General features: G+C 43.6%; 1 protein-coding gene across 4 annotated transcripts in view; it reads left to right on the top strand.

Annotated features, from left to right (window-relative positions):
* Nucleotides 1-27,190, top strand: part of SASH1 (SAM and SH3 domain containing 1) — a 203,897-nt gene that overhangs the window by 101,355 nt on the left and 75,352 nt on the right. For 3 of the 4 annotated variants that reach the window (XM_066605454.1, XM_066605453.1, XM_066605456.1), the window contains 4 exons: nt 6,474-6,514; nt 7,025-7,111; nt 17,872-17,984; nt 22,053-22,154. In XM_066605454.1, coding sequence (XP_066461551.1) covers nt 6,474-6,514; nt 7,025-7,111; nt 17,872-17,984; nt 22,053-22,154 — 343 coding nt within the window. The remainder of the gene's footprint in view (nt 1-6,473; nt 6,515-7,024; nt 7,112-17,871; nt 17,985-22,052; nt 22,155-27,190) is intronic. The other variant, XM_066605455.1, reaches the window with a different exon arrangement.

Raw genomic sequence — 27,190 nt, 5'->3', positions numbered from 1 at the left:
TTGAGCTCCAACTGCCAGCTGCTAATTGTTTTGGCTAATGCTTAGTTATGCCTGTTGATCTGCTCAATGTTTCTCCAAGAACAGACAATTACTGCCACTGTGAGATTGTCCCTGTTATCACTTAGCTTTCCCAGACCCCTAAATGGAAAATCCGTCTAATTTAGAGAATATAGTACTTGCCCCTATATAACTATTTAGATCAGCAGACTGTTCATTGGCATTTGGAAAGATGGCATTAGATTAAGTGGTGGCCTGTGGGTGGTTTCACACATCTTTATGTGTATTTTTTGCCATTTTCCTCGCATCCAGATGCTACTGTAATGTTTATAGTGCATCAGTTTTCATTGATTTATGTAACTAGTCCCCCACTATATATAATTTGGCTAGTGTTACCTTGTTTGTTTATTCTTTTCTATCTTCAGTCCTTTACACTCGGGTCATGTGATCTCATTGTGCATGCTTGGGAATTACTTGACTTTCTCAATATTTCAATCACAATCCCTTTATGATGAAACTGCATTGACTGTACAGTGAAATCTTTTCATGGAAGGAACAGAAACTCTTATCACAGTTACTGCTTAGAAGCTCCTGTCCAACAGTTATGATGAATGAGACGATACTGGAGTTCATCCTCCTTGACCATATATTTATGGTCTTTAGTTTGTTTAGGTGAATATAAAAGGCAATGGCATTGTCGTCTTAGCAGGCAGAGATGGTACTGGCTCTAGCAGGTCATGTGATGCTGTGCTGATGCATCATGGGATTGGTAGCACAGCATAGAGGGAGATTTAAAACAATGGTGTCTGCTAAGTATCAGACAGGAGGCTGTACTGCATGGAATTGAATGCAATATACATAGATGTCCAGATTGTGAGAGACAATCAGATGAGGGGGGCAGGGATGGAAAATTGTGTTTTCACTTGAGTGGGTCTGTAAGACAGACTTAGTATTTAATTAAAGTAATAGTCACTTTGCAAAGAAATCTAATCCATTGAACTGGAAAGTGAGCTGACCAGCCCTGACTATATAGTTTTAACATAAATCATGATTGTAACAGAAAATGGCCGACAAGTATATTAGCAGTAGTGTAGGACAGACTGTTAAGCAGCTTGAGTACAGCATTTTCCCTTGGCCGCGGGTATACATCTGCAATAGATTGCAGCCCTGTGGCTAATGGCGGATGAGGTAAAGGTCCTTTTACACGGGACGAATGTCGGGCAAATGACGCCCGGCACTCCTCTCTGTGTTTCCTCGCTTCCGTGCTGCTGCATGGGAGCTAGCAGAGCAGGCTGGATCACGGAGCGGCCAGCAGGGGGCGGGGCAGTGCAGGAGATTTCTCTCCTCTCGTTCCCCGCCCCTCTCCATTGAGATAACACAGCGGCCGTTAGCAAGTTCCAGAGTATTGGGGAAGCACGGGAGAAGTCTTGGAGATGATTGTGGGAGGAGCAAACAACAGAGCATGGAGTTATTGAGATACTGGGTCAGGAATAAAAGGGACTGGCTATGGAGAGCAGGGCTGTACGTATAGTGCTGCAAAATTCCATCCAGGCCTGAGTACTGTTTTGGGGGATCAAAATATGATGGTATTTATAGTCCAAAGTACCTATTTTATTAACCCATTATTGGCGGGAGGAAGAATACCCTTTAAATTTTAAATAATCTGCTGGTAGGATTAAAAAAGTACCATCTGTTGGGCCAAGTGGAGACTTCATAGCAGTGTAATTCCATGACTAGAATTTTTTATGGTTTCGTTACTTCTTATGAAAATATGAGAAAGAAACTATGAAACTGGGGGTGTACAGCGGGGTCCCATAGCAGTCTGCGTTAGGGCAGCTTGAATATACTTGTGCATGAGCCTTTGTTTTTATGGCACCATGATTCTTAAATGTGCAGTTTTCCTCTACTGATGGCGCAGTATTACAGCTGGAATATAAATCCTCTCTATGCGTGCTGAATTTTAGTTTTCCTGCAATATGGCATAGTTGACAATTTCACTGGGATTAGAGATCATTCTCTGCCCTCGGTCTCCAGTCTCGCTGTGCGGCACCACTGCAGAGAAAACAGCCCATCTATCTTCACACTATTTTGTCTGACATTTTCCTAAATAAATGGCAACTGCAGCAATTATTCTCAATGTTTGTGTCATTCTAACTAGCGTATAATTAGCTACTCTTATCAAGGCCGATTAAAATGTGTGTCAATGCCAAGGTGAAATAATTATGCAATTGTTATAGTTTGGGTTTGGAAAACTTCTGCAAGGTCACTCTATGCTTTCACTGCGAGGCGCAGCAGTTTGTTTTCCGCTTGATAATGTTGTTAAAGAGGCATTTACACTTTAATGTGGTGGTTTTAAAGTGGGGGTTTCTTTCTTAAGAAATTATCCCATTGCTCCAGGATATCCAGTACTAGTTATCAGCAGCACACCATAACAACTGTAAACAGTGAGGCACTAATGCAAAGCCCAAAAGGATAGCGAACCAACAATCCACATGTAATCCAAAATGTAGAGATGAGGGCAGCAATCAGTTGGTGTAGTATGAAATCCAGGTTTATTCCTCTGCAACACAGAAAGACCAACGTTTCAACCCCCTTGGGGTCTTTGTCAAGGCGACACTAGGCGATGACTCGGGTACCCACGGCCTATCCGCAATGTCAATTCCACAGAAAAATAGAACTTGTGATTTAGAATCTGCTCTCAGAAATCGCAATCGTTATCCGCTCATCTGAGCAGATATGCGAATCTCCTATTTGTTTCAATGTGTGCAGAATACCGTGCATCATCCGCACAGGTGACGATTGTGGATTCCACAGTAGAAATCTGGTTGTGTGAGTCCAGCCTAAGAATGTGCACAGACTATGTCTGCTACATACTGTATTCAGGCTGTCAGACAGATACCGCTTATCCACCTACAGGTACAAAACTTATGTTTTAAAGTGTTAAGCATCATAACCTCATGTGTGTGTATATACAGGGTTATTATAAATGATCTTCCCGGTTTGAAAACCCTCATAACTCCCATTTAATGACACTCAGGTACATAAACTTGATATCAAAGGAAACAGAAACTCAAAACCTTTCATTTAGCAAATGAAACAGTAGGACGTCCTTGTTGTCCATGGCAGCCAATCACAGTGCAGCGCTCATTTCTCAAACTGCTGAGGTAAAATGAAACCTGCGCTGTGATTGGTTGCTATGGGCAGTAAGGACAGTCTTACTGTTAGACAGTTTTGCTAAATGAGGTCCAAGGCGTTTTCTTCTGCTGTAGTTGTCGCTAGGGGAATATCAGACCAAATGGCTGCCGGTGAAGACAGGAGAGTGTTTTGTGTCCTTGATTTTCATGTCTACCAGTCTGTTATTAGTGTGCAATGTCACTTCCAAAAAAGGTTAGGGTAAGACCCACCCATTGGGCATAAAATTCATAAGTGGGACTCCAATTTTAAGGAAAAAGGTTGCATCTGTAAGTGAAAATTATCCGTCCGTCCACCAGTAAGCGTGGAAACAGTGGAGCGTGTCTGTGCAGGTTTCACATGAAGTCCTCAAAAATCCACCGTCTGAGCAAGCAGAGAATTGGACATCCTGCAGCCGACTGTGTGGAAACATTCTTAGGGATTCCGTACCTGGACACTTTCATCTTCCAACAGGATGGGCACCCCCATAGTCACAATGAAGTCAGAAGTGGGCTCAATAGGCGACTACCAAACAGATGGATTGGCCATGCAGGTTATGACAATACTGAACTTCTTCCTTGTCTACAGGCTCGATGTGTATGGAGTGACAAAGGGGGCCACACTAATCATCACTGATGTGGAAAACATTTTCGATGTTCTGCAACAAAACTTTTTGAGTTACCAATTAATCAAATTTACGTATCAGAGTGTCATTAGATGTGAGTCAGGGTATATTTACATGTAGCGGTAATGCTACAAAATTTGGACAACAGAAAATTCCACTGTAATTTCCACAGCAGTTCTGAAATCAAACATAGGCCCCCTGCAGATGGCTGGGTCAGATCCCACTGCGAGAATCCTCACAGCGAGATGCGAGTCGTGCCCCTGCAGTAACCCCCGCAGCTCATCTCCTCTGGCGTCTCCTCCGCTCTGCCATGTGTCGGCTGCCGCCCAGCCAGTGCATGCGCAGAGTAGAGTGAGTGCGCACAGACATTCCGCGATTTGTTCTCCGCGTGTGTTTTCACACGGTTAAATTGCAGCTGTCTGCATAGGATTGCATTATCTAATGCAATCCTATGGCAGCGGGCATGGGCGGAAATTCTGCCGGAAATCCGGCCGCGGCATTTCTGCCTGTGCACAGGAGGCCTTAAACTTAAAATCCGCACCATTGGTTTTCAGAAGATACCATGCTCCCTCTCACCTCTGAAGCCTTTATGCATTCGGCGCTTCCTCCACCAGCGGTGCTGTGCTCACTACAGGCCGCCCGGTGTCAGGTTAAAGGCTGTGCTAGCAGAAGAATTTGGAGTTGAGTGGAGCGCTGTAGCTACAGATGGTGCAGATTTTGACTCTGTTTTAGATGCAGAATTTTCCACTGCGGACATTCCGTGCAGTTCCGCCACATGTAAACATACTCTTCTGGTCCAGAGCTGCATTTATAGTTCTGACTTAAGTGCAGAAGTCTCCCAGCATTCCCTGCTGTTCAACGTCTTCCTTGTCATCTTTACTTTTCAAATCTAGTCTTTCCATAATGAGCTGCAGTGTGGTCTGATGGGTGATAGGAATATAGCATTGTGGGAGCTCAACTGTGTATTTAGGCCGCCTGCAGACGGCCGGGTCAGATCCGGCAGCGAGAATTCTCGCCGCGGGACCCGACTCGAGCGCCTGCAAAGAGCAGCGCGTACTCCGCAGCTCCGGATCTTTCATGTGCCGGCTGCCGGGCAGCTGGCGCATGCGCAGACCGGAGCCTGCGGCCGGTGAGTGACGTTTCTGTGCGGAGCCCCGCACAGAAACAGAACATGCTGCGGTTTGTTTGCCGCGCGAGATTTCGCGCAGACAAACCGCAGCCGTCTGCCTAGGATTGCGTTTGCTAATGCAATCCTATGGCAGCTTCCAAGGGCAGAAATTCCGCCATCTGCAGGCAGCCTTAGGGTGAATACAGATGGCCAGATTGCATTCCGACTGTAAGGTCCTCACAGTGTGATGCGACCCTGTGCCTCTACAGTGACCTCCGACTTACCTGTCCGGCGTCTTTGCTCTGCTCTGCGGATGCGCCGGCTGGCACACAGCCGTACATGCGCAGTGCAGAGCCGGCACGTCAGAGATGATGCGGCAGTAAAATAGGACATGCCGCGATTCTGTTTCCACGTGGGGATTTCCGTGGTCAAAATCATGGCTGTCTGCATGGGATTGCATAAACCAATGCAATCCTATGGCAGCGTGCAACAGTGGAAATTCTGAGTGAAATCTCGCTGCAGAATTTCCGTCCATGTGCATTCAGCCTTATACAGATATAGCAAATATTAACTTGACATTTAACGTGATAACTGAAGTTGATTTACAGCCTTGTAGTACATTGTAGTTATCATGATGCGCCATCTGTACTGATATGTAGCAGTATAATGACATTATACCCTTGAAGGGTTAATATATGGGAAAGACAAAAATCAACAACGCAGTTTATGTCTTTCAGTTAATTAAAGAAACTAAACAGAGTATTGAAAAAGTCCATAAAAGTGTACTTGTAGTAAAAAATTCCACCCCTAGTAGTCTGTTTCAGATTACCCGAGTCTTCTTCACAAGGCCAAATTGGCACGGAAGGTGGCAGCTCTCAAACAGCAATTTCCCCCTTCCTCACATTGCCACATTAATCAGAACCTCTTTAACAGCTTGATAGAAGAGGAAAAGAAAACCTAAAGGACTTATTTTTACTGGCGATTTTTCTTTTCCAGGGGTAAATGCTCTTTAACCTTTTCATTACTGAACACGTTTGCAGGTGCTTTATGAACGGGCAGATATACCTTAGCAGTCAGCAATTGTAAGAGGAAAAGCTGACCTGCCAGTAATCACTGCAGACTACGGCGGAGGAAATGGTTATTGTATGAGAAGCGAGCATCTGCTAGTTGACTGATAAGCCTTTTCCTTACAGAGTTCGCACATGTGCTTTTCCATTGTGCACACCTGGACACGGCTTGACTTTCATAGTGTACATAGAGCGCGTTACGTCACATAGGGCAGGACTTACCCAACAACACTTCTGCAAATGTCTATGTTGCTAAGTCATTGTTGGGTCAACTGTATAGCAAGTGCAAATTGAAAGCAGAAAGAAATCTCTTTGGCGCCCTCATCTGGTAAATATTGGAATTGCCAGAATAATGAGTGTATTTATGATAGTCATTCTTTATTGCGGATGCTGAAAAATGTAATTGCAATAATGCATTGCTGCTACCTGATGCATAGGTGAATAGTTGTAAATACTGTGTTTGGTACTTCAGGACAATAATTTTATATTTTCTTTTTTTTTTCAGACTTTCTCTTCATAAATCCAGCTCTGAAGAAAGCTCTGTAGGTCAGTATTAATGGGTTGCAGCATCACAATAGGTTTGAAGAGTATACATACAAAGTTAGGTTTGAACGTCTGATGTTCTATGGAGGAATTATCTGGGTTGAGTGAAATAATAAATAAAATAAATCTTGGTATTTGTATAGCGCCAACTTATTCCGCAGCGCTTTCACGTAATTTATTTATTACCCCCCAGCAAGCTGGGTACTCATTTTACCAACCTCAGAAGGATGGAAGGCTGAGTCGACCTTGAGCCGGCTACCTGAACCATGCGGGCATTGAACTCAATAGTGTTAAGCATATTCTGCTAAAGAGTTTGCCTGCTACGGTATTCAGCTTTTCCAAAATGACATTTGAAGGAATTAATGTCTATGATTCTGCTAGAACTGCTGATGGTTATATAATCAAAATCATAAGAAGGAATGTAAAAAAGATTCAGTTGTCTGATTTGCAAGGGTATGTCTAGACTTGGAATGGCTTTTAATGATTTTCTTCTATTATTTTTATTACATTTAGGTAAAGTTGACTGGAAGAAGAAAAATAAATATTTTTGGCAAAATTTCCGGAAAAGCCAAAAGGGAATAATGAGACAAACGTCAAAAGGTAATGATTAGCAGTCAATAACAGAACAACATTTATTCTCCATTTGTCATATTAGATTTCATTATAAAAAGACAGGCTCCCTGAGAACACTACAGCAGCTGGTAGGTAGGGCTCCACCAGCTTCATCTTTTTTTGCAGGTATTGAATAAGGGTGTAACCATGTAGCCCAATAGTAAAAATTTAGAATGGGCTTCCCTCCATCTGGACGTGAAAGCTATCATTATTTTGATCTCCACATTTGCTTTCCATCATCCATCAGTAACTGCAGCTTAACTCAACTTTTCCTGGGTGCCCCATGCTTGTTTCCATGCTTCCTAGTTTCTTGATGACATGTGACGGCTGCAACCAATCAGTGGCTGTAAAAAGTCATCACCGTGGTCAGTGATTGGATTGCAGCAGTCACATGTCCATGTAAACAGGGATCAGCAAGTACAGAAAGCAGCAGGTAACCCTGGGAATCATCAAATAAGGAACGGTGGGGAACAAATAAGGTGAGTATTGCTTCTTTTCTTATTTTAAAGAATTCTAAGGATTTAAAATATTACAGGAGCAGACAACTCCTTTAATTACTGACTGCAAGATCTTAATAATAACTCTTCCCTTTTACATGGGCCAATGATTGCGAATGACCATTTGTTAATCTGATCACTGCTACGTGTGATGGTGCCAGCAATCAACAGCAGCAAAAATCATCATTGGCAGCATATCACCCCATGCAAATAGGGGATTATGCAGCTAACAATGATGAAATAGTACAGGGAATGATGGATCAAATTATCAGTCTGCATGGCCCTGTGTGAAGGTCATTTAAATGGGTGCCAATATTGTTGGTTGGCGCTCATCATCTGACACAATAAACACACTTCAGGTTTTGGATCACTTAAAGCGTCAAGGAAACTGACTATATAAAGTTTAAAGCTTTATTCTAAAAAGGGCTAGCAGTGCTTAGGTTAAAAAAATATATAAAAATGTTAAGAAGCACATACATGCACACAAAACAGTATGAAAATAAAAATGAATATAATAATAGAAAACACCAGTCTATGAAGCTGTTCCAAATAGTCCTGGAGCGAGGAGCATGCGGAAAGGTGGACAGGCCTGTACTTAGATGCAACTCCTGGGTCTGACCATTTGGGGAGGGGGCACTCTTATTTTTAAAGCCTCCTTTGAGTCACACGTCCGACGTCCCATTGTGACATCACCTAAGGAGCTCAAAGGGGAGGAACCCCGTTGAGGCTTGTTGTACCTTTCGGTCAGCAAATGACAGGTAAGAGAGGTACCGCTCCCAGTCGCGTCCATCGGACTTGACCAAAATCTTAAGCATCTGGTAAATCCTGTGTGAGAAAATATGGCTATCAGAGCGTCGGCCACCTTCTTGGCCCTGTTGGAGGACAGTACCCAGGCCTCAAGATACTGGGTGCATAGTCAACTATAGCAAATAATCGGCAATAATTGGCAAAGGAACTGAGGGGGCTTTGGTGCTGGACCCCGATTTTCCCATCCTTTGGCATGCCACACATGACCAACAGTAGTTGGCTATGTCTGTACCCATCTTAGGCCAGTAGAAATGTTGGGCTAGCCGGGCTTTAGTCAGCAGGATTTCACGGGCTATCTTAATAATAACTCTTCCCTAAACTGGTAGGGCACTACCATTTACTTCTCTTTCAGCCATTTCTGCTAGGGGTTACACGGGATAGTTTCCTGGTATTACCTCCCTTGTTCCTAGAAGAATATCTGCTTGTTGGACTTCAAGGGTTTTTTTCCCACAAGGTTCCTGAACTTCCCCAGGCTGGCATCTGTATGCGCAGTAGCCTGAAATTCCTGGTTGGGTGTAGCCAGAAGGAAAAATAAGATCAGGACCCCACTCGGCTTCTCCGGGACCTGCTCTGGGCCGTCATTGGTCTTGCCTCCTTTGATGGGAGGGCAAGTGTCCGGAAGACAGAGGGATTCTTGCGTTCCATGCACTTTTGCTGCAGGCGACAGCTAGTATGCTAGTTGGACCCTTGGGAGACACAACCATTCCCTTTCAGCCTGGCATATTTCTGGACCAATGCTGATCACTGGTTTGCCTCCACCTGTTGCTTCGTACCATGTGGTAGTATGTACAGGTTTTTCAGGAGTACAACCCACATCATCAGCACATCTTGCATTAGTATCAGCACCAATACCAGAGGCATTGGAGGATCCTTTGTGATACCACACATGGGTCACCGAGCTCCACCATGTCACAGGTTGCATTAGCATTATCAGATAATATCAGATGTTTAAAAGGTTCAGTGAGCTGAAGAGGGGTGACCACAACATTATCACTATCATCGCTACGCCCTCCACAAGATTACAGACCACAATAACATCATTATCAACAGCAACAGTGTTATTACACAGTGCACTAGATCTTGGGGGAATTATGTCATCTACCACATACTGTGGCACTAACCATCTCAGATCTGTTCCCAATATGACATTTGTGGGAATGTCCTTAAACCCCTCCCAGCTCCTTCAGCCCCTCCCTGCATTCCAGTCCAGGTAGACACAGGTCGTTGGCAGAGTAGGGTTGGTATTCCCAATTCCCGTAATGGTCAGGGTCTTTCCGGAAGTTATATCCTTGGAGGACACAAGTTCAGGGCATGATGACTAATTTCTTCATCCTCAATCACATACAAAACAACTGGAATTGACATGGGGGGCTTAGGAGAACGAGCATTCCTCTTCTTCTTGGGGCATGTGAGACTGAGGGGACCCACTTTGTTACAAGTGAAACATCTGCGGGAATCCACAGTAGACTTGGAAGGGAGAGAGCAGGCCACCTCCGAGGGTCTGTTGGCAGGGGGAGAAGAGTTGTAAGAGTTATTGTTCGGCTTACCCTGCTTTAAGGGGGTAGGGTGCTCCAACTAGACCTGTCGTGCTGCAACCTCTCATTTTCCGCAACACTTTGCAGCCTATTGCAATTGGAGAATGAGCTGCAGGCGCAGATTAATGTCCTCTGTGCCCAACTGTTGTAGGACCCTCTATATAGACAAGTCTACATACTCCTGTGAGGGGGTGCTGCCTGTATCTCCTGGGGAGGTTGTTCTGGGATCAGCATCCACTGCTTTCTGCACTGGTCTCTCCTGGGCACTACTGGTGCTCTGCACGGATCCCAGGGAGCGCTACTCTGCATTGTGCTCCACTAGCAAGCAAACCATTTCTTTCTTTGTCTTGTCCACTGAGTCAAGGTCACTCTGTGCAGAGAGAGTAGCCAGAGCCTGCTTGCTCAGTTTCCTGAACATGGCTGCCATCTTTATAACCACTTGTCAAACAAAACATAGGACCGAAAAAAACAAAAAGAAGGGGAAGGGACTGTCTTGGAGTAGTACATGTCCTGACACAAATGAGCACCAACTTAGTCCTCGTAAAGCTGCAGTAATTCTTGCAAGGAAACTGACAGATTTTTAATGTGATGAATAATTACTTAAACCTGGCACTAACTCTTTAAAAATCCCACCGATTACCACCAATTGTCATGTAAACAAGGTTTACAGGTCTGACAGTCACCAACCTGTGACGTATGGCACCCAGGGGGTTGACCGCAGGGTTGACTTATTTCCAGGTCTGCAGAACCTCCACTCGTGCAAGATGGTACCTAAGTTTCAATCTGCACAGCCTAGCATGCCCCAACACACGTTGCTGCCATCACTGACCATTTCTGACAGGTATTTCAGCCCCCTTGCTTCCCACCTGCCGGCACACAACACATTTCAGGGTTATGGATTGCTTGAAGCGTCAAGGAAACTGACTAAATGAAGTTTTAAAGCTTTATTCTAAAAAGGGTTAGTGCTTAGATTAAAAATATACAAAAGGAGATATTTACAAAAGGGTAAGAAGCATACAAGTACACACAAAGCAGTACGTAAGCAAAAAAGAATAAAATAATAGAAAATACTAGTCTATGAAGATGCTCCAAATAGTCCTGGGGCGAAGGGCACGCGGAAAGGAGGACAGGCACACATTTATTCAGTCACACAGCGATGGGAGTGAACGTACTGCATCTGTGGTACACTCGCAGTTTCAAAAATATACCTGCTGTTGAGCGTGAACCTTTGAATGACGATTATAGAATTTTTTCTTTGTCCCATCTTAATGGAGAGCAGTCAGCAGGTCTGGGGGATGTGTATTGGAGGGACAGGTTGACAATATGATCTCAGCCAAATGGCAAATTTCATTATCATTACAACAAAGGGCTTCCTTGCTAGTTCCAAAAAGAGCAAAGGCCTCTCTGTTACAGGTGTGAAAGGCAGTTGAATGAAAATTGATAGGCTCTGCTTGGCAGGAAATACACTTGACCATCTGCCTAGATCCACTCAACTTTCCCCAGACCAGAAAGGTGGCAGATTGACACGCAAAAATGGATAGCAATCTACCAGCATCATTTCTTCATTATTGATGAGTACTGACCAACATGCTCATTGTCGGTCACAGGCTCATGTAAAACTACTCTTAGATGGAAGTAGGTTGAACAGTCATTGAATGAATTATTATTTGGTGAACAATCATTTCGCCAACACATTTAAATCTATAGTGGTTATTAGGCCCTGTTCACTCGGGTGACACAGCATAGCCGCAAGAAAATCGCAGCGATATCGCATAGCTGGTCCATGTGATATCGCTGCGGTTTCTCGCGGTGATACCATGACTTTGTAGCACCACATGCTTGGATTTCCGGGGGAGGGGCAGCTTGAAATATAAACTGTACCCCGAAAATAAGCCGTAGCTGAAGAGAAAAGCCTTAGTGAGGCTCCCCTGCAGCTTCCTGCCAGTCCCCGACACTGGTTTTCTTCTTGTCTTCTGGCTGGGGATTGAAATTCCACTGTCAAAACTATAATCTAAGCCATAGCTGCAGAGAAAAATTTTAAAAAGTATACATCACCTTAGAAGCGCTGTCAGCCCGGCCGCGTCTTCTCCCCAGGTTCTGGCACTGTTTCTTTTCATCATCTTCTGGCCGGGGATGTAAAAATCCCCACCTTCTGGAAGCGCTGGCTGTGATTGGCTGACACTTAGCCAATCACAGTCAGCACTTGATGAATGGTTGTGATTGGTTCATTGAGGAATTTCTACTGTCAAGGTTGCATTGCACTGCATGAAAATCACGTTTTCGTGCGATGTGACAGAAAGGAAGGCTCCATAGGTACACATGGGCTATACAACCTCACGAGTCGCGGGCATATCGCCAGACCTGCAAGGTTTTTGTTTCGGGTTTTTGCATCCTACAAATCATCGCATGTATGAAGTAACCCATAGGGAAGCATGGGCTTCACATACATGCCATTTGTAGTATTGTAGCAATGCAACAAAATCACGTGACTCTGTCGCCCGTGTGAACAAGGCCTTAATCATTCAAATTTGTCATACATGTTCACTGACAACGGGCAAGGATGAATAATGTTCCGTCTGGCTCCCCTGCACTGCTGTCCAGCACTTTCAGCAGGCGGGGATTTAAAAGGGCCGTACTGATTGGCTGAGCGCTCAGCCAATTACAGGCAGCGCTTAGCTATTCATTGATGAATTATATTTCAAGCCCTACCCCGAAAATCATGCTGCGGGGGTTGCCTAAAAACCTTTGCTTTCAATGGGGCCGGCAGCAGCAGCACCGACCCGCGATATACTCCCTATGTTTTCAATGGGGCTAGCGCTGCAGCCGCTGGCCCCATTGGAAACACTGAGCCATATCACAGATTTGTTCTCTGAGATGTGAAGCTCTGCTGAAACATCGCAAATGAAAATCATTGGTTTCATAATCATCGCAAGTGGGTGTCCACCCTTATTTGTGTATTTTACACACGCAAAAACGAAATCAAGCAGGGAATGTCAGAAGTTGCCCAACCCCCTGGAAAAGCCCTTCTAGGGCTCACATGACCGCTTAGGCACCATTTTTCTGTGTTTCCTGTGTTAGTGAGGTTGTGCTCTGAGGACCGTGTCGTCACTAGAGGATGAGTCTCTCTTGGCTCAGCCTGTTTTTTCCCACTTTTGCACAACCATGGCCGATGCATCAGAGCAATGGGTCTGCCCATATCAAAAGTAGCCATGGTATTATAATGGCCTCCAGCATCCACAGACTATAGCTTGAACACACCCATAACCCATAGAGAAGAATAGGGCTCTTGCACGCGTAATACGTGGAAAGATAGAACATATTGCATTCTTTTTTTACGTGCGTTACCTACGCAAGTGTGAGTGGAAGCAGTTTACTATCGTTGACGCAAGTTTGCGCATATTACACCCACACACATTGTGTGCATAATACACAATGAAAATACGTTCGTGTGAGCCCAGTCTTACTATGTGTCTTTTTCCGAAGCATTCTTTTGGTTTATTTTTTGCCTTATTCACATAGTGAAAATGTAGATTTTTATTGATGTATTGTTGCAATTTCTTGCTTCAGCTGCAATCCTGTGAACCACAATTGGGTATTAGTGCAATATGTCGACACTGGAAGCTAGGGGTTGTCCGGCTGAGGTAGAGGTAACGCCCTGGTCACGCCCCAAGCTGCCGATTGGCTAAATTGCAGGCTCCTGCTTTTTGCTGCTGGCACTCTGGACCGTCTCCACAAGCACAAACACGGGAATGATAGCACTCAGGCTCCTGCTCTCTGGTGCTGTCCCGTCTCTAGTGACAGCCGGCCTTGACTCCTCAGTTCTGTTACTTGCAGGCTCATGCAGGCTCCTTCTGTCTGGTGCTGTCCTGTGTTCAGTGAAGTCCGGCCCCTCAGTGCTGTTACTTGCCAGCTCATGCAGGCTCCTACTGTCTGGTGATGTCCCGTGTTCAGTGACAGCCGGCCCTGGCCCCTTAGTGCCCTTACTTGCCGACTCATGCAGGCTCCTGCTCTCTGGTGCTGTCCCAAGTTCAGTTATAGCCGGCCCTGGCCCCTTAGTGCCCTTACTTGCTGACTCATGCAGGCTCCTGCTCTCTGGTGCTGTCCCGAGTTCAGTTATAGTCAGCCCTGGCCCCTCAGCGCCGTTAATTGCCGTCTTATGCAGGCTCCTGCTCCGTGGAGCAGTCCCGTGTTTAGTGACAGCCAGCCCCGGCCGCTCAGCGCCATTACTTGCCGTCTCATGCAGGCTGCTGCACTCTGGTGCTGTCCCATGTTCAGTGATGGCCGGCCTAGGCCCCTCAGCGCTGTTACTTGCCGGCTCATACAGGCTGCTGCTCTCTGGTGCTGTTCCGTGTTCAGTGACGGCCGGCCCAGGCCCCTCAGTGCTGTTACTTGCTGGCTCATACAGGCTGCTGCTCTCTGGTGCTGTTCCGTGTTCAGTGACAGCCGGCCCAGGCCGCTCAGTGCTGTTACTTGCCGGCTCATGCAGGCTGCTGCTCTCTGGTGCTGTCTCGTGTTCAGTGATGGCCGGCCCAGGCCGCTCAGTGCTGTTACTTGCCGGCTCATGCAGGCTGCTGCTCTCTGGTGCTGTCTCGTGTTCAGTGATGGCCGGCCCAGGCCCCTCAGCGCTGTTATTGCCAGCTCATGCAGGCTGCTGCTCTCTGGTGCTGTCCCGTGTTCAGTAACAGCGGGCCCCGGCCCCTTAGCGTTGTTACTTGCCGGCTCATACAGGCTGTTGCTCTCTAGTGCTGTCCTATGTTCAGTGACAGCAGGCCCAGGCCCCTCAGCGCTGTTACTTGCCGGCTTATGCAGGCTCCTACTGTCTGGTGCTGTCCCATGTTCATTGACAGCCGGCCCCAGCCCCTCAGCGCCATTACTTGCCGGCTCTTGAAGGCTTCTGCTCTGTGGTGGTGCTGTCCCGTCCCCTCAGTGCTTTAACTTGGCACCTCGTGCTCTTTACTGCTGGCCCTCTCTGCCTTCTCCACCAGGAGGATTGCACTCACAGCACCCGACTGATGGGCAGCCTCACCCCCTCAGTGCCTGGTACGCACGGCCGTCTTCAGGTGGTGGAGGATAGCCAATAGTCAGCTGGGGGTGTGACCTGGACGTTAACTCTATCTGAGCCCGGCCAACTCCAAGCTTCTGGTGGAGACATATTGCACTAATACCCCTCCATTTGTATGGAGTTTGTTTGTTAACTAGTCACAGTCTATGAACGTGGTGTGTGCACTGAAGTCTATGTATACAGCCCATCCCTAGATGTTGCTGTACTAATGAAAACAACATTTGAGGCATTAAATAAATGATGAGGTTTCATAAGAGCATATTCTTTAGAGAACGTCCTTTGTTAGTCTTAAGTTTGTAACTTAAGTATCCTTGTGTGTGCTGTTGAAAGATGAGCAGATGTGATGATCACAAGCTTGTAGACTACCACAGACATAAAGGCGAATGTATGCCGCTAGCTACGTCACTATAGGGAGGGTTTGTTTGTGACTTTTCTTGCATGTGGGGTTATACTAAGATCCTGACAACTTTGCTAATGCCTTTCTTGAAGACGTAGCAGTTGGAGAGCAACGGAACAATACAGCCCATTATTCTGTGCCGTGTCCCAGCAGGCCCCCAGAATGCAATCCTGCACATCTACATAATGAAATGTTAGTGCCGCACTGGAGTTCTTGGTCTTCATAGCTTCCACTTTCTCTGCTATCGGCAGTTTTATCCTTGTTTCCTTTTGACTTACTTTATGTTTAGCAAGAATTCATATTCCAAGTATATAAGTTTCTGCTCAGGCATTTCCTTTTGCAGATGAAGGCTGTTTTGCTTGATTGAATCTCTTCTCCAGCAGAGGGAAACAATGCTCAGTAAAATCATTATGAGCCTATGAAAGCGAAGACAAAGTTTGCACTGTGTACAGGGAAAAGACATAGAAGGGATAATGTTCTAACATCTAGGCCACACAGTATGTATTGTTAAAGGGGAGACACAGCCGGTCCCCTAATATATATCCCATTTAAAGAAATGTTCCCACTATATGAAATCAAGGCATGCCACTTAAGTATGCCATCAATACGTAATGGATGACCCTTACCGATTCTTAAAAAGAAATGAAGTGACTGCAGCTATAGTTATGCACTGCGACTTCCTTTCCTTCACAACAACATTCCCAGCCGCCGTTTTTGGGGAACTACACCTGATCCACATTTGAATGGAGTTGTGGTTGAGTTACTTGCATTCATGTGGCTAGGAGCACCAATGTGCTGGAGCATTGCCCAAAGGACTTACTTTCCTTTCTCTTAGGCCTCAATCACAGGATCATTTTTACGCTGCTATTTAGCCGCAATAAAACGTTGTCCGAAAATCACGGCCATGTGAAGAATTAGATTCCAATGCATTCATTCACATAGGCGATTTTCGGGCACGTGTAAAAATCGCACCGTTAGAACGTCAAATCGGCAACCATTTTTGGTCGACGATTTTTTTCACGCTGCGTCAAAAGATAGGTCTTGACCTATCTTTTGATGAAAAACACTGGAGGCTCCCATAGACTTTAGCGAGTGGGAGGGAGTTTACCTTTGTCCGGCACTCGGGAAAAAGAAGACAACTGGGCCTATTTAAGCACTAGTAGTCATTACGAGGATTTCTGCCGACTGTTCTTCATCGATGCGATTTTTGCCCGTGAAACATGTGTCCACCCCCCCCCCCCATCCCTGTGAATGAGGCCTTATTGGGATTATTACTGTATATACTCGAGTATAAGCCTAGTTTTTCAGCACATTTTTTTGCGCTGTAAAAGCTCCCCTCGGCTTATACTCAAGTCAGGAAAGGCTTAAAAAGAAAAAAACTCCATACTCGCCTCCCAGCAGAAGTCTGTGTCTCTGGCGGCGATGCGGCAGGCTGTTTGAATTCTCTCCGCTGTCATCCCCCACCGTCCTCTTTGCTCGGCTTAGTCATCCCCCACCGTCAGCGCTGTGTAAGTAAGAGCTGTGATTGGATCGAGCGTCAGCCACAGCTCGATCATTTACAGCCAATCAGGCTGCTTTAGAATTCTCTCCGCTATCATCCCCCACCGTCCTCTTTGCTCTACTCTGTCATCCCCTGCCGTCAGCGCTGTGTAAGTAAGAGCTGTTAAGTAAGAGCCGGTGCTCGATCATTTACAGCCAATCAAGCTGCTTTCGAATTCTCCCCGCTGTCATCTCCCTGCTTGGCTTTCAAATCCCGTGCCGTCAGTGCTGTGTAAGTAAGCGCTGTGATTGGATCGAGCGCCAGCTGTGGTTGGTTGGCGCTCAATCCAATCACAGCGCTTACTTACACAGCACTGACAGAGCCAAGCAGAGAGGACGGCAGGGGATGACAGCAGGGAGAATTCAAGCAGCTTGTCGCACAGAAACAGACGCCGGCTGGGAGGTGAATATGGAGGTTTTTTTTACCTACTATATACTCGGGTATAGCTCGGCTTATACTCGAGTCAATAAGTTTTCCCAGTTTTTTGTGGTAAAACTTATTGTCTCGGCTTATACTCGGGTCGGCTTATACTCGAGTATATACGGTATGCTTGTTTTTTTCAGCAGAATTTCCTATTTTAGATTCTTATCATGCAGCCTTTGGTATCTTTGGTTATATTTGATTTGAGAAATTTGTATATGCAGATGCACCTATTAACTTTTAAAGGGGACATTTATTTGGGTAACTAATATAACAGTTAAAGCAGTTGTTCACAAGGATCGCTGAGACAAAAGAGGATTTGGGGAATTAATAGAGGGATTTAAAAAGCACAAACAAAGCATTGGATGACATACTCTACTTAATAGAAGGCAGTTTAACTGACTTGTCATTATTAGCAGTTCATTTATATGCTGTGCCTTCCAAGCTGGAGAGATGCTGGAATTAATACATTCTCTTTTTTTTCATCTAGGGGAGGATGTTGGTTATGTGGCCAGTGAGATCACAATGAGTGATGAAGAACGAATTCAACTTATGATGATGGTGAAGGAAAAAATGATCACCATTGAGGAAGCGCTGGCAAGGGTAGGATTTTGAGTTCATTTATTAACAAAAGTGTTCAGCTGTGTCCACAAAGCACTTTGGATCCTTTACTATATAAATGTCACTACCAGGGCATTAAAAATTCATTTTATACTATAATCTGAATACCTTAAAGGGTTGTGCAGTTGAAAACTATTGATGGTCTATATCCTCAGAACAGATCATCAATAGAATGTCAGCATGGGGCTGTTTTTCTAGGACCCCCACCAATCAGCTGTCCTCCAGGCTGGTGTGCTCTTGCACTGAACTGATTTCTACAGGAAGTAGACAGCTCAATTCTTATTGCAGTGGCCAGGCTTGGTATTGCAGTACAAGTTCTCATTGAAATAAATGGGAACTTGGTTGCACTACCAAGCCTGGCCACTGCAGTAAGAACAGAGCTGTCTGCTTCCTGCAGAAATCAGCTCAGTGCATAAATATACTAGCTCAACAAGCAACTGATCAGCAGGTATCCCATGCAATGGATCCCCTCTAATCTACTATTGATGACCTGTCCTGCGGATAGGCCATCAATTGTTTACAACTCGTTTAGGTTATATGTTAAGAAGTTACCTTATGTGATAAAAGTGGTTGTCCGACTTATTCAGTTTTTATTTAAAGAGGCACCCCCTGTGTAAAAGTAAGGAACAAGCTAATACTTACCTCTCCTGGCTCCCCACTGTACAGCACCACAGCTCTGGGTCTCCATCGTGACATACTGTTTACCGGCTGCAGCAGCCTGAGCTCTATCATTGGCTGCTGCAGCCTGCAATCATTATGTTAGAGAGGAGACTTGGAGTTATAGTGTTGGATATAGCAGGGAATCAGGAGAGGTAAGCTTGTTTGTTACTTTTACACAGGGGATCTTCTTTAAATAAAAATTAAATAAATCAGAAAACCCTTCAAGGTTTATTTTTCATATGTATGCTAAAATATAGAGCTACAATATACAATTACATTTTTTTATGGGAAGGTAAAATGTTTGATCTGCTATTGATACTGCTGCCCCCCTGTATACATATAGTACACTTTAGACTGAATCTGCCGCTTTACCTGCAGGGGAGAGAAGGATGGAGCAGTTAGATTTCAACATTTGTGATCCTTTTGTTCTCTAGGTGATAAGCCGCTGCCAGAGGTATCAATCAACACACATGCATGTGTATGGTGGGTTTGTAGACATAGCTGTTGGCCAAATGAGTGTTCAGTCGACAGGTATCTAAAATGTAAGGCAGCTAAGAGATAATGAATAACTAAAGACAGACATAACAGATCACAGATAAGTTCATTTACAGTACTGAACCAAGGACTTTAGCATCATATTTCTGCTTTAGGCTTTGGTCACACTCGATTTGTCTTTTTTGTTTATAACGGAAAACCTAGAACAAAGCCAGATCAGATACACGACCCATACCATCAGTACCCTATGGACCCCATCAACTTTTTGTGGGGTGTGTCGGGTTTGATCATGATGCCTGTTGTTCTGTGCTCATAAGAATCTGTGATGGAGTATATGATGAAAATGTAATAAAGACAGTGTCATAGTGACCAATGAGATTTATATGGCTGGATCATTATAGCCAGAACATAGTGGGGTTCATGTATGAAAACTAGGGCAAACAAGAACCAGGATTGTGCCCCATAGCTACCAAACTCTTCATGCCTGGCATCCACATTTAGTATACTTATAAAAGATTAAAAGTACCGAAGGAATATCTATACTATATATGTACAGTATATACAGTTTCAAGAAAAAGTAAGTGAACTTACTTTAGAAATGCTTGGATTTCTGCATTGATTACATAGGTTACATTCTGCATTGGTCTTATTGTTATTTCAGTCACAATTATAGACAAAAACGGAACTCCATAGTACAGACAGCTTCCTATGGGAGTAACAGGAATTTTGGTACTTTGTGTTGTTGTGATGATGGCTCAGAAATAGTTAAAGCCGGTCAATAATGTTGCTGCATGGTCCAATAGAACACCAGTGCCTCTGTGACAAAATGTGCAGAAGACCGGACAAGAGCAACAAAGAGAACTGTGCTGCTTGACAGGAGAGACACAGCAAGAAGAAAGAAACCTAGCGGGTGGTTTTCAGGATTCATTGGTGAAGGCTACGTGTTTCGACATTGGAATGGCACCTTCCTGAATATTCATAAAGAGATCTCTATATATGCTGTGGTCATGCAAACACACAGACCTGGTATAGCAGTTAGTAAAGATTAGTCCATTAGGAATTATACTGCTTGAGCTACAGCAAACTGGAAACAAATATAATGCCTACAACATAAAGTCAAGTGTACCTAGCAGGGCAGGTAAATATAACATCACAAGAGGCAGAGATTGTATACACACTGACTGCAGACCTGAGAGCTGTGTGAACGCAAGGAAGGGCCTGTGAAAATTGCCTCTCCCCCACAGCTAAGAAGACGTCCAAACGTTGTAGGTCCTAATTGCCAGAGAAGCTGAATATCTAACAACAAGCAGTGGATTCCGGAGGGGCTGCACTTCTAACTTGTTTTACAGCGGTAAAGTAAAAAAGAAAAAAATCAATGAGAGTATATTATAGAATTGATGAGACACACAGGCTATTAGATGAGCACAGGTTGTCTGAAAAGTTAGTGCCCTCTTAATGTAAACCCTTTTTGCCAATTAGCTGTTGGAGAAGTCATTAACACAGTGGTTCACTTACGTGTTCTCACTGCAACGTGGATGCTTACTCATTGTGCTCCATAACAGACGTGATAGATACAAGTGTTTGTGTGTTATTAGTTTAGTTACATTGTGTTTGCCTTTAGTTGTGACTTAGATAACTATTAGACCACATTTTTTTAATAGACGCAGAAATCCAGGTATTTACAAAGAGTTCACTTAATTTTTTCTCACATCTATATATCCATATAGAGATTATAATTTGTGTGAACTAGGATATATGAAGATTTGCATATACATGTCATATACATAGCATTACCGAAAGTCCTCACAAACTCTACATGCACTTTCGCAGCCTGGTTTCCGCTCAGTAGAACAGTCACACTGAATGTTGATGTTAGTTTTTATTGAACCCACAAATCTTCAGTTCCCTAATATGGGGTTAAGCGGTTTTGTGATATGAGCCTATGGAACTTTTGTGAGCTCAGTGAATTAAAGCATTATTATAAAGCCAGTACCTTTTTATTGTTTGATTCAAGCTGTTAATTTTAAGCACTTTGGCTAAATTAATGAGAACAAGTAAAAACTAGTCGCAGTAATTCTCTAGGTAGTACTTTACACAGCTGCCATTTTCAGCAGGTAACTCCCCTTTTTTACATGCTTGCTGCATTCACTATACCTGTGGTCTCTAACCTGTCACTTGGCTACAAAAAGGTAATCCCATGTATGTCCTGACAGATATATGCTGGGATTTGTAGTTTTACAGCAGCTGGGAACCACAGCACCAGACAGCACCGATGTCTTCTTCCAGACTTTCCCCAATTAGGGGAGCATTAGGTTGGAATACTCTTTGACCCGCCATAGTGATGCTATAGAGATGGGTACATCCAGTCCTGAGGTCATTATCAGCCCTGACATAAGCTTTATATTGGCTGTCACTTTAGTGATTTGTGACTGATTTCTGTGTGGGTGAATCTTCATCAATCATACCCATTAATGTGGTACATATCTTTATATTTTCTTGTATGCCTTGTGACAATAATTCTGGTGTATGACAAAAGGGTAACTCATTATTATAATGCTCAAAATAACTCATTTTCATTTAGAAAAGAGTTTTTTTATTTTTTTTATTTATTTTCACTACTGCATTGACTTAATGACTCCATTGACCGTTCATGTAAAGGCTCCACACCTCATAGCATTTTATATTCCATTTATTCCTATGCTATTTGGATATTTGCCAGTAAGTCCCACTTCCTGCTTCTTAACCTCACTTACCTGTGCATCTTAACCTCCCTTCTTGGTTTAGCTATGACCATTTCAAGGATAGAAGGGGTTGAAAGAATTCTTCCAAACTGTTGCTGGAAATGTCGCGCTCCTGCTATTACCTTGTACAATGTCATTGTCTTCCTCTTTTCAGCTGAAGGAGTATGAGTCGCAGAATAAGACACAAGGGTCCCAAGATTCAGCAGATTGGGCTGATGGGTCATATCAACCCTGTGACGAGTCTTCCAATTGTAATGTGAGTGTATTGGCTGCTTGTACGCATTGCATCGCTGACAATTGTCTGGTATGATGTCAATAGTTACACTACAGTTACATGTCATAAACCTAGAACATTTAGTTACCATCAATTAGTTTCTTGACACAGTTTCAACATTTGTAATTCTTTGGTAGATTTTTCATAGAAACAGAATAGAAGGTAAAACATAGATTTTGGCCCAGACATGTATTCTCCCATCAAGATCACTTGTGGAGTAATACAGGGGTTTCCACAACAGGATATGCTGTAAGTGGTTGACAGAACTGGGGTCAGAACTCTAGAACACACAGCTAATAGGAGAATGAGTCTCTTACTGCACACTGAGGCAGCCGCCGTCAGGCAAAGACTAAATGGACAGGTGCCCATGCCTGTATTCAGGCATGGGCAATGTATTCAGCTTTTCATTGAAGTCTGTAGGTGTTAGGCTGAATTTATACGGAAAGTTTGGCTGCAACCAGAAATCACAGGATTTTTTTGTGATCCGCAGATCTCGGATGCAGCAACTTTATTAGATTGTGAGATCACAGGACTACACTGTGATCTTTAGGCGCATGACCAGTGTTGTAGCCAAAGTCGTTGTGTGTCTATAGCCATAAGGAGATGACAATTTTTGAGGACATGTATAAAAGTAACTATACAGAAAGGATAAGTGTCAGCCATAGACATAGGATGAAAAGGAAAAGCCCCGAGTCACTCTTAGGCTAGGCTGAAGGTATGTGAGCAAGGGTTGAGGGGCGCCACTTCTTTCTGGGGGAAACATAAGGATTAATTGGGAATCGTCCACCCTGTGGGATTCTTTTTTTCTCCTAAGAACCGCCCCAGGCCCTGGCTAGTCCAATAGACATTAGACAATGGAATGTCCAGGCTAGCTTCTGTCCCTCGAAGAATTTTAGAAAATCTTTATATGAATTGGAAAGGAAAATCCTGTACAACCAATAATGTGCTGATAATCTGTCTGTCTGTGGTTACTGACAACAAGTATCCATACAAATGTTCTCTCCATTCATTCTGTGGCTGAGTCTTGTGTAGAATGATAATGGGCAGAGTTTTCAGTTAGTTGAAAAATATTGTCAGAATGTTTTTCCTACGTACTCTTTTCTGGTCAATAATTTGTATTGAACGGTTTTGAAAATACAAATATAGAAAGCAATTTGCAAACGATTGCATGGTCGTGTAGATAACAGTAATAATAAACTATAACATAATGCAGCGTGACTGTTCCATCACGGTTGCTGTAACAAAAGTATGTCAATGTAGACAATTATAGCTCCTTTTCTGATATATGAAACATGAGAGCTTAGAAGTAGTTAGAGTAACTATGTAAACACATGCCAAAAAGTAGCCAAAAGGGCAGAAATGGAAGAGGGAAAAATTATAGGGGTTGTCCCACTTCTAGCTTTTTTGCTGCTGGAAGCAAAACAGCTGGAGACAACCCCTTTAAGGATGGGGGCTTCTCCACTCCATTGACTCAAGGTAGGAAAATAAATTAGAGACAGGATAATAGTCCTGGCATTGAATTGGCACCTGTGGATAGGCATATTGAATCCATATCATCTCAAGTTTAGCATTAGAGTCTAAAGAATATTAGTATGTATCTCATGAGGACAAATATCGTCTAAGTGGGATTTAACTTTGTGAAAGGGAACTGAACCTTTCTTCCAAACTAATGCAGTTGTTTGCGATTTAAAAAAAATGAACATAAGTAGTCTGATTTGCGATTGAGTGAGAAAAGGGGGTCTGACATATAGCAAAGCCACCATGGCGTCTTTGTGTATTATAAAGCCAAAGAGGCTTTGAAATAGTCTGAAGACTCGACTCCAGAACCTGGTCAATCGTGGAGTGGACCACCAAGTATGCAGGATAATTTGGCACCACATGGGCAATACTGTTATGAATTAAATAGCACTGTGTAAGCACCTTGTAAGCCGTCTCTTTTGTGATGTCCAGTTGACCAATGGGAGATTGAGTCCCATGTGGAGCACTACTTTGCTACTTCTATATTAGTGCCTGAGTCACTGTGATATGTTTGTGCCTGAGCCCCTGGTGTGTCAATGTTAGCTCTTAAAGAACAGCGGTTAAAGGTACCTTTATGCAGGGTCCGAATTATCACTGGTAACAGCAAATTTTAAGCTGGAGATATCTGAATATTTTCTCCCTTGGGGCATTTTTAGTTGTTCTTATTTCCTCGAAAGAGAGGATCCACAAGTGCAATGGATGTGCTTTACACAGTTATCAAGGACACGTAGGACAACTCCTGGTCTACTTCAGAACTTTCTTTTCATTGGGTTGCAATGACCTATCCATGAAGTGAGGCGCACACACATGCTGCATGGCTTATCGATTACATTGCACCCTTCAGCATATTTCTGAAACATGTCCATTCTTTTTTAATTTGACCTAATGTAATACACTAACCCGCCTCTAACAGCGCTGTCCTCAGCTGGTCTATGCTTCCTTTTATATGATCGCCTTTTTAGCAGTTTTGCTTTCAATTAATTTCAGTTTAGTATCGTTCACTTCAGTCTACCTAAAATGTTACTTTATGAATTGTGTTTAAAAAAAGATGTAACATAATCAGTGCAGGCGGAGGCTCTTGCTGATCTCAGAATCAGTCTGTGGCCCCTCAGTATTTTCACGTTTCCTCCTAAATGTGCTCTGCAGTGCCCTGGAGGGATGTGTTCCATATTTCTTTTACTCAATAAACCAGATAGTGACAGATTCTCCATTTTCCACTCTGTTTTTATTTTGTTATGTTAGATTTTTTTACGTTTTACAGCAGCTTTTAGAGATCATGGACAATTCATACAATAGACAGGAGGGAACCCATTCACTTGTATGGGAGACTGTTCTAGACATGCTCAGTACAGAGCTTGTTGTGCAATTAGGGGAGGAGGTGAGCTGTGTCCATCACCTGTTTTTAATGGTGGATTGTGTATTTATCTATATATAAATGTCACTTTGCATTATAATCATACCTGTGATGACAATGAGATGACTACGGAAAATCAAGTATCAGACTAATATTAAGCTTAGTGACCAGTGGGAAAAATGCTGGATTTTTAAATTTTATTTATTTATTTTTTATATAGATCTTGACATCAAAAATGTAAAAAAAAATTCAACAACAATTCTTGAACAATTTGTTTAACAGAAAAACCTAATTGTTTTGTTTTCTGATGCCACATTCCCTTTAAAGTGTAGTCCTGGCTCTGGATCTATGCGTCAGAGTATATTAGGGAATAGGTAACTCAAATTCTCTAGTTTGGGATACAGACTGCAGATTGTTGACATTTTCCAAAGCAGCTGTAACTAACTGGAAGGATTACAATAAAAATATTACGTAGACAGCAATCTCTTGGTATTTTCAGCTTAAGGTTCCAAAAAGTGGAGCTACACCTCCATGAATTGGAATGGAGAGGTCTGGCAGGTTTGACAAGACACTGATGTAATGGTGTGATGTGACAATGACCTCAGCACTTCCAATTCTTTCGCCTGTGGTTGCGGAGTGGCACTCTAGAGGGGTATGTGAACTAAGCCAACAGGCTTCCAGCACACTTGTTGGGATAGATTTTTTTTTGAAAATGTAGATTATGTTTAAAAATATATCTTGCCATTTTTGATTTGTCCTATAAGCTGTGGCTGCTTATATGTTCAACATACAAGGAGAAGCTGGGACTTTCTGCTGATGACATAAGCTTCAACAGATGAACCAGCCATCCATGCTGGTGGCACTAACGCCTTTGGCATAGAAAAGCTGGGATGATTTCATTGGTAATTCCATTTTGCAATAAGTATAATCCAGCAGTGTGTGCAGATGTTTCACTTACTGCTTTACTCCGAACAACTGATGTCACTGGAAGTTTTCAGGGAAGAGATTTCCTGCTGAAGTGGATTACATTTAAAACACTCTCGGGGACAGAAAACATATGTTCTTCTACATGTTCTCATACCGGGATTCTGCTCTACAAAATCACATTCCACAAGAAGGACTGAGGGGGGAGTCATTAGTATATATGGGATGAAACACATAGCCAGTATTACCGCAGACTCGTATAATAAGGAGCGATCACTGGATCCTTCACAGCGATTCCAGGTAAAAAGGAAGACATTCTCGAAGGGTCCTTCTATGAGATGAGTCCCGTACGGTTGTCCATGGAGTCCTTACAGGTCTTAGGCTACTTACATTCGGGCGAGCATGATATCCACCTGGGAAACTCGACCCAATATCGTGCAAAAACACAGTGCATAGCATTTGTAAGATTCAGATCCTCTTGTGTGAGGACTGGAAGTGTTTCCCATTGATTTCAATTAGAAACCTTGCATCGCATCCACATGCACATTGCAATTGAAATAAATAGACAATGTCTTCCGTGGAACGCGAAGAGATGGGGCATGCCTCGATTTTTTTTTAACGCACCGCGATTTGGCGCAGGAAAACATTGCTCATGTGAATGATTCCATTCAAAAGGAGTTACGCAAGCCTTACACACCATATCTGCGCCAGAGCAGGCTCACATGAGCATAATTTAATAGCGTATTATAGGGGCGACGTACGTGCACATAATTGCAGTGGATGAGGTCAATGAAAGTACATTGATTTTCATTGATTCATTCACACTTGCATATATGCATTGTATATAATATGGATGTAAGAAAGACGTAAGAAAGAATGCAGCATTCTATTTTACCACTAGTTAGACGCCATAGAGCCCTATCGTTCTCTATAGGTGCGGATAAACCGCTGTACATATGCAATGACGTAACATAAAATAAAATAAAACAAGGAAGCCTGTGCATGATTGCCTGCGTAAAATACACTGTCATGTGCAGTCCAAAATTGTTGCCATGTGCAGCGATACACTGGCTCACATAGAGGTAAAACACTGCATGTATAACCGGAGGTGCATTGTAATGTATCACCATGTTTTACCGCACACGCGTGTGAGCTCGGCCTTAAGGCCCATTTACACACAATGATTATCGCTCAAAATTCGTTCAAACGATCACATATGAGC

The sequence above is a fragment of the Eleutherodactylus coqui genome, chromosome 1 (genome assembly GCF_035609145.1).
Source record: "Eleutherodactylus coqui strain aEleCoq1 chromosome 1, aEleCoq1.hap1, whole genome shotgun sequence".
In the NCBI taxonomy this organism is placed as follows: domain Eukaryota; kingdom Metazoa; phylum Chordata; class Amphibia; order Anura; family Eleutherodactylidae; genus Eleutherodactylus; species Eleutherodactylus coqui.
This window is presented reverse-complemented; position numbering and strand designations above follow the sequence as displayed.